The sequence below is a fragment of the Dermochelys coriacea genome, chromosome 10 (assembly GCF_009764565.3).
Source record: "Dermochelys coriacea isolate rDerCor1 chromosome 10, rDerCor1.pri.v4, whole genome shotgun sequence".
NCBI classification, from domain to species: Eukaryota; Metazoa; Chordata; order Testudines; family Dermochelyidae; genus Dermochelys; species Dermochelys coriacea.
In genome coordinates this window covers 46820848-46827969 of record NC_050077.1, presented here as the reverse complement: position 1 = coordinate 46827969, position 7122 = coordinate 46820848, and the positions used below count along the sequence as shown (strand labels likewise).

Here is a 7122-nt window from a genome sequence, read left to right as displayed (position 1 = left end):
ACTGACAGGCTGCAAGGTGTCCAGGCTGTCTCCTGTCCAGAGTTGGGTCTCCTGGCCAACAGCCTGTTGGCTCCTCTCCATCCCCACAACTGGAACAGCTGTAGGAGCACGGCCCTCGGTCCTGGGGAGGAGGACCCTCGACACTATGGGGCCGAGTGTGCACTGATGGTGACCCAGGCCTTGCCACCCTCCAAAGGGAAGGGCCAGGAGCCTCCCTCTTGGCCAGGTGATGCTGCAGGAATAAATCCCCCCAGCCCCAAAATGGGGGAACAGACTGCCACGCAATGTCAGGGGGAGGGGTAGTAACCTTCTCACAAGTGTCCCCTCCCAGCCCAGCCTCCGGGAAGCCCCATCATTTGAGACTCCATGATCTGTAGCTGCATGGGTGGACACGAGCACCGTGTCTCACAGGGGGGGTGGCTAACAGCTTTGCATGACTTTATTGGGTGCTGGTACGGCACACTCAGTGTGTACATTTGGCCAAGGAGGGTGGCGGATTGTCCTGGGCCCATGGACCCAGCTCTGCAGTGAGCTGCGCCAGCCGGCCACCTGGCCTGTCCCACGGCGCAGTCCTCTTCCAACAACCTCTTCCATGGTGAAACAGTCTCACAGCAGCAGCCCAGCAGGCTTGATCCGGTTTTCACCACCCCCTCTAATGCAGTGGGGGCTGAGGGCAGGTCAGGAGCAGGCCTAGCACCCCCTGCCCCTGGTCTTATTCCTGCTGTGGAAAAATGTGTTAGGAATTTTCTGTGATATCTCTGTGTGTGTGTGTGTGGGCTTACACAATGGGCACATCCCCTCAGCTCCTTCACACTGCCTATGAGCAGGCCAGCACTGCCAGGGGTCTCGGCACTTCTGGAAAGGGGCCACTTACCTGCCTTAGCAATAAATTATCTCCCAATTCCCCCCTTGGTCCCTGGGACTCCACCAGCCCCTGTTCTTTTCCCAGCCCTGGCAACGGGAACCGTGGGAGCCAGCTGGGCCAGGCCTGCAGGCAGGAGAAGACCGGCGAGGGGGCGGCAGACACAGTGGTAGTCGGACCTGGCCCTTTCCATGGGGGTATGTACACAAGCTGGTCCCAGAGAAGGGGCACATCCCCTACGGTTTGGGAAGTGTCCTACTGTGTTGGCAAGAAGCCAGAGTGCAGCTAGTGGTCCAGCCACTCCCAGCGCCGGGCCCAGAGCCAGCTGTACCAGTGAGTCTGAACTTTGGCCAGCTGTCCGGAGCCCTTCCCTGGCTCTGCCCCAGCCAGGACTGATGGTGGGCCTCCCTGGGAGAGCTGCGCGCATGCCAGGCCCAAGCTGGGTGCTCCATGGACACCTCCCTGCTGCGCAGCAGGCTATAGGGTTTGGATAGCCACTGGGTAGAGCAGGGACATGTGCTCAGCCCCCTTGATGGGCAACTTGTGGCTGGTGTAGTGGTGGATGATCTTGGGCACGCTGTCAAACAGGGGGCTGTTCTGGCCCAGCACGTATTTGTTCTCCTGGGTGCGGGAGAGTTTCATGTGCATGAAACCCTGGCTGCTCCTGTCAGGAGAAAGAGACAAAGCCAGGATTAGAGGGGTGCAGTGCCATTCCCCTGCTCTGCCCAGTGCCAGCGCAGCACGTCCTCCACACAGCTCACTAGTGCCACCTGCCAGCTGGCCCTGCCCTCCAGCATGGGACCATAGTGCAAGGGGGTGCCGGGGCACTCAGCATCGGGGGCTGCCGAGCTCCACACACCAGGCTGCATCAGCCCTGGCCGGATGCTACACCTGCAGCCCCCACGCAGCACTAAACTAATGCAGAAAACAAACATCCCAGTTATCGGGAGCTCCTGCCTGCTGGCCTCCTGCAGCAGGGTCCTGGGTCCAAATAAGGGCCACTCCTCATTTGTGCCAGGCCTGCTGAACAGCTGTCTGAGTGGAGGGTGCCTCAGTGCGCCAATGGCACTAAACGGGACTTTTGGGTTCAGGCAGAATCTGCACAGCCTGGCGGCCAGGCAGCCCCAGTGGGTGCTGGGAAGCAGGGCTTTGCCAGGAACACAGGGCTAGCAGTACTTTGGAAAGCGGCAAATCCCCTTGTCTGGATCCCTGGGGGGAGGGAGGAAATCTAAGCCCTCCTGGCACCTTCCCACAACCTTCTGCTCCCCCCAGCCCCGTTAATGATTGGATCACAGTAGCTCCAAAAGGCCCCATTGAGGACCAGGCCCTGGGCGCTGGCCAGACACCACTCCCTGCCGTGAGAAGGGCTCCGCAGCCCCACGGGCAGTTGTATGGCCCAGCGGCAGAACCGCTGGGTCCTGACTTGCTGTGGGACAGCACGCTGACGGGCACACGCTCTCAGCATTCAGGGAGCTCTCTGCGAGCTCGTTCATCTGCTGCCCACGACCCCCCGGGTAGGAGTGGGGAGCGCGCAGTCTGTCGCTGCCAGCCTCAGACCCGCATGCCAGGAACGCCTTGCCCGTTCCTGGGCGGGGGCTTCTCTTTGGGCCTCAGCCTGACCCAGAGAGCAGGTCCCGTCCCGTCTCCGCTTCCTGCCCAGGCCTGCACGAAATCCCATCAGCCTCCCTCAGGAGCAGCGAGGGCCCCGCACCGGCTGAGCCGCAGGGGAAGATAATGCCGCAGCCGCTGATTCCAAGTGACGGGCTAATGGCCCTGTTGCTATTAATTTGCGTCTCCGAGGAGCGCCACAGCCTGTCTGCAGCATCTGGAATGCACATTACCACAAAATATTGATAGCTTACGAGCAGCCTCGGCGGCTAGGGTGAGCCATCTCCAGCTCTGCGGCCAGTCCCCTCCCCCACACCGCTGCCGCGCAGCAGCTGCGACTCAAGCGGAGGCCGTGCCCGCGCTGGATTGATGGCTGCATTAGTGGAATGGGTTTCAAATCCATTTGCGAGCTCAGGAGCTGAGCCATTCTGGGGTGGGGGCTGTGCTGCGGCAGTGCCTGAGCTGAGGCAGGCAGCTCCCAGCGAGGGGAGGCAGGAGGGGCCTGAGGTGAAGCCCAGCTCTGTTCCATGCGCTGCGCCAGCTGGGGCTGCACCAGTCCTGCAGGAAGCACTAATGAATGATGGCACTGCTTGGGAGAGATTTAAAAGTTGGGTGAAATTTAATTAAGAAGCTAAATTGATCCATGCTTGTGAGATCTTGGAGCACATGGAGCATCCTGCTTCACATGAAAAAATCCTGGAAAAGGCAATAGTAAACTAATAATTCAGTTTTTAAGTGACTTTAACGGTTGTGATATTGTGGTCTAATGAACAGAGAAAAAGTATGGCAGCCTCATACTCTGCCCGCTTGTGGCTCCAGGCACTGACTGCCTGTCCGCATTAGCAGTGCTTCCAGCTGATGCTGGCTGCTCTCTGACCAGCCCCAGTCAGCCTGGGGGCAGCTCTGAGCTGTGCCAGCTAGGCATGGCCCCTAGGGACTGTGTGCCAGCTGGGGACTGCCGCAGTCCTTTGTGGGCAGGGGTTGTGAGGAGGGGAAGCAGAGCCTGCCACCCAGGGACTCACCCATGCTGCGGGGCAGAGCAGAGCCGCTCTCCCTAGCCAGGTTTCATAGTAGCAGCCGTGTTAGTCTGTATTTGCAAAAAGAAAAGGAGTACTCTAAGGTGCCACACCTTAGAGACTAACAAATTTATTAGAGCATAAGCAGCTCACGAAAGCTTATCCTCTAATAAATTTGTTAGTCTCTAAGGTGCCACAAGTACTCCTTTTCTTTCTCCCTAGCCAGGCTCTTAGACCATGCAAAGCACTATGGGAGCTGTCTGGGCACCACTGGGAAACCCAACCCCATGCACCTGGCAAGCCGCTCTCCTGAAAACCATTGGTGCTGCAGCAGGGCAGTGGGAGTGCAGCAGCAAGAGCCTCGTGTGAACACACCGAGCATGCCCAGCAGCAGCCCAGCAGTGCGGTGGAAGGTACTAAGTCCCAGCCCCTGCCCGCCAGCAGGGGATGCTCGGTTTGCAAAGGGGTATTTTGCCCCTGTCCTGCAACTCAGAACAGCTACAGATTCCAACCAATGCTGCTCGGAGCCGAGCCTGGACAACATCAGCCTAAAAGACGAGTATGGGAACTTTACCCACGACCCAAAGCACAGCTGTAACTGTGAATCGCTGGTGCTCCCTACAGGAGCCGGCAGGAGCAATCCCTGATCTAATAGCTCCTCGCAGCCAGGATCCACCCCTGACCAGGAAACTGACCCCTGAGCGGCAGAGTGACGTGTGCCAGGTCACATGGTGGCAAAGGGCAGGCTCTTGGCCACCCACCCTCCCTCCAGAGAGGACTTTCCTCTTCCCTGGGAGGCTCCCAGAGGGAGACAATAAAACCCACTTGTAGAGATGAAACGATTCCCATCTCAGCAGCCCAACTCCAGCCCGGGTGTATGGGAGACACTCCTACTAACACCTACGGCAGCTGGAGCCAATTCACCGATTCCTAAATGTTAAGGCCAGAAGCAACCATTGTAACCAACCAGAGACTGTCCCCAGCGAGCCCTGCATCCAGCCCAGAATGCCTGGCTCAGCAAAGACATACCCCCAACCACCCTCTGCCCATGCCTGGATCCCTGCTGGCAAACGTGGCACAGAGGGTCCCCAGGACTTGGGCAGGCAGCACCAATGCCTCCCTGGCACAGGGGTGTGTGTGTGTGTGAGAGAGAGAGAGAACACGGGCTCCTGTTAACCACAAGGGTTATTCCAAATGGCTCATACACACTGCCTGCTTAATTCCTGATGGAGGAGAGAGGGGAACGGAAGGCAATGGATTAGCCCTGCAGGCAGCCATCCCACACAATGACTCTCTGATACCTCTGTGGGGACTGACAAATGGAGCAAAGAGCAGGGCTCAGGCACTGGCTGCTGAGCAGGAGGAGCATTCCTGGCGATCCCCTGCGTGGGGGCACATCGAGGAATGCTCCGGGGTCAGGGCTAGAGTCCTGGCATTTAATTGGTCACAAGAGCAACTTCCCATCGCTCCCACTGCCAGATGACCCTCACCAGCCCCACTGTCCCTTGCCAGGCTCTGCAGAGATTCACTGCCCAGGTAGGGGCCCGCTCAGCTAGCCTGCCATTGACCCCAGAGCCAGAGGGGAGAAGGAAATCCAAGCACCGAATGCCCCAGGCTCCAGGCAAGAGTCAGGCTGGAGGAGAGGAGTGGTGCAGCCTGGAAAGCAGGTGGCCAGAGTCCATGGCCTTGATCCTGGACAGCGCTGAGCACCGGCGTCTCTATAGAACCATAGGCACTACAGGCAGGAGGAAAGGGATTTCACTGGCCAGGCAGGGACCCACAGCCAGATGTTGAAGGGTAACACATCCAGGACACACACTGGAGACCACTTCTGATACTCAGGGCACTGAGCTAGAGGAAGAGGCACCCAGCCCTGCAGCGAGGTGCCTGTGTTGACCGGACTACATGGGCGTTCAGGCAGAGATCCCGCCGCAGAGATCCCGAACGAGGCCTGCTGGGAGGAACTAGATGGGGCCTGCCCAGCGATAGGGCAGCTGGATGCTCCAGACAGCTCAGACTCAGCAATTCCAACGCTAGCAGGCACCACTGTGACCATCTTATCTGAGCCCTGCCCAGTACAGACCACAGGGCCTGCCCCAAATCCATTTTTGGAGCAGATCTGGGCCCTTCTCTAGGGCATGCCACAGCCCTGCTGCTGCCAGTCACACTGACTCACCAATGCAAGCAGATCAGAATGACACCAGAGTCCTCCTGGTATGTGGGCATACTGTGGCCAGCTCTGATGCTCCAAGCAGCTGAGCAGGGAGGGAGTGACCTGGAGTTCAACCCCTCTGGGGGGCTCCTTCCCCTGCCCGCAACAGCCAGAACAGAACAATGCAGTTTGGCAGGGTGGCTTTATTCTGCACCCCAGCCTGCATGATGTCACCATCCCCCAGCATTGGATAGGGCTGGGCAGGCCTGCAGCATTCCTGACACTAACCAGCTCTGCTCCCACCCCAATTCACTCCCTGCTCGCGGGACCACACCGGGCCTGGAGGTGCAGCGGGGCCAGTGCCTGGGGAGCTGCGCTGCCCCATGCAAACATTGGAGGTAGCCCCCGCACCCTCTGATTGGCTTCAGGCTCAGGAGGCCACAATTGGCGGGTCTTTCATGGCTGCCTGTGCTTGGTTCTGTTCGCTCACACTTGGACCCCGTATTTAGGGCCATCCTTACCCATACGCAAACTACGCAGCTGCGTAGGGCACCAAATGGTCCCAAATTTCCTGGTGCCCTTCGCAACTGCGTACTGCTCCAGCAGCCAGTGCCATCACCCAGCTGGCTGAGCCGGCCAGGAAAGCTGCCCCTGCCCTGCCCCCACCCTGCCTCTTCCCACCCCTGCTCTGCCCCAGCCCTGCCCCCGCTCTACCCCTTCCCCTGAGCTACGTCCCAGGGGACTGCAGCAGGGGTCGGGCGCGTCCTGCACTCACTGGGCCGGCGGGAAGTGGAGCAACCTGGCTGCAGCATGCTCCGCTCCGCTGGCTCCCAGCCGCAGTCGGTGAGTCAGGGGGGAGGGGGTGGTTCCCCCTTGCCCCCCAAGTCCCAAGGCTGGGAGCCAGGGGAGCAGAATGAGCTGCGGCCGGGTCACTCCACTTCCCACCGTCCCATGAGTGCAGGGTTGGGCCCGCCCTGCAATCACCAGGCAGCAGGAAGTGGAGCGACCCGGCACCAACCCGCTCTGCTCGGCGCCAACTTCCCCCCTGCCCCCCAAGCCTGCTCCTGCCCCTCACAGACCTAGGGTGCAGCCCCCCTCCCTCTTGCAGAGGCCTGGGGCTAGCCCCCTCCCTGGGGGGGGGAGCTGCGTAGGGCACTACAATGTCTAGGGATGGCCCAGCCCGTATCCCTCATTCAGCAGGAGCTGGGAGTTTCCCCCCTGACTTGGGGCATGGAGGCAGTATGAGAAGCAGGCAATCTTGCAGGAGCTGGCAGCACTAGCCCTGCAGTGTATTGCCAATGGCACAGTGCATGGGGCCCAATGGATATTGCATGCGGAGCCCCTCGCCTCACACATGAGGCCCCCTAGCTCTGTCATGCTCCCATCACCACACTGGCCCCACCTGCCCTGCAGGGCTTGTACAGTCATAGATTCCAAGGCTAAAAGGAACCATTGTGATCATCTAGTCTGACCTCCTGTACAAT

General features: G+C 59.7%; 1 protein-coding gene across 4 annotated transcripts in view; it reads right to left on the bottom strand.

The window, feature by feature from the left end:
* Window positions 1-424: 424 nt before the first annotated feature.
* The window catches only part of SHF (Src homology 2 domain containing F), a 68692-nt gene continuing 61994 nt past the window's right edge, over window positions 425-7122 (bottom strand). For all 4 annotated transcript variants that reach the window (XM_043494266.1, XM_038418055.2, XM_038418056.2 and 1 more), the window contains one exon: window positions 425-1526. In XM_043494266.1, coding sequence (XP_043350201.1) covers window positions 1340-1526 — 187 coding nt within the window. In that variant the 3' untranslated portion in view covers window positions 425-1339. The remainder of the gene's footprint in view (window positions 1527-7122) is intronic.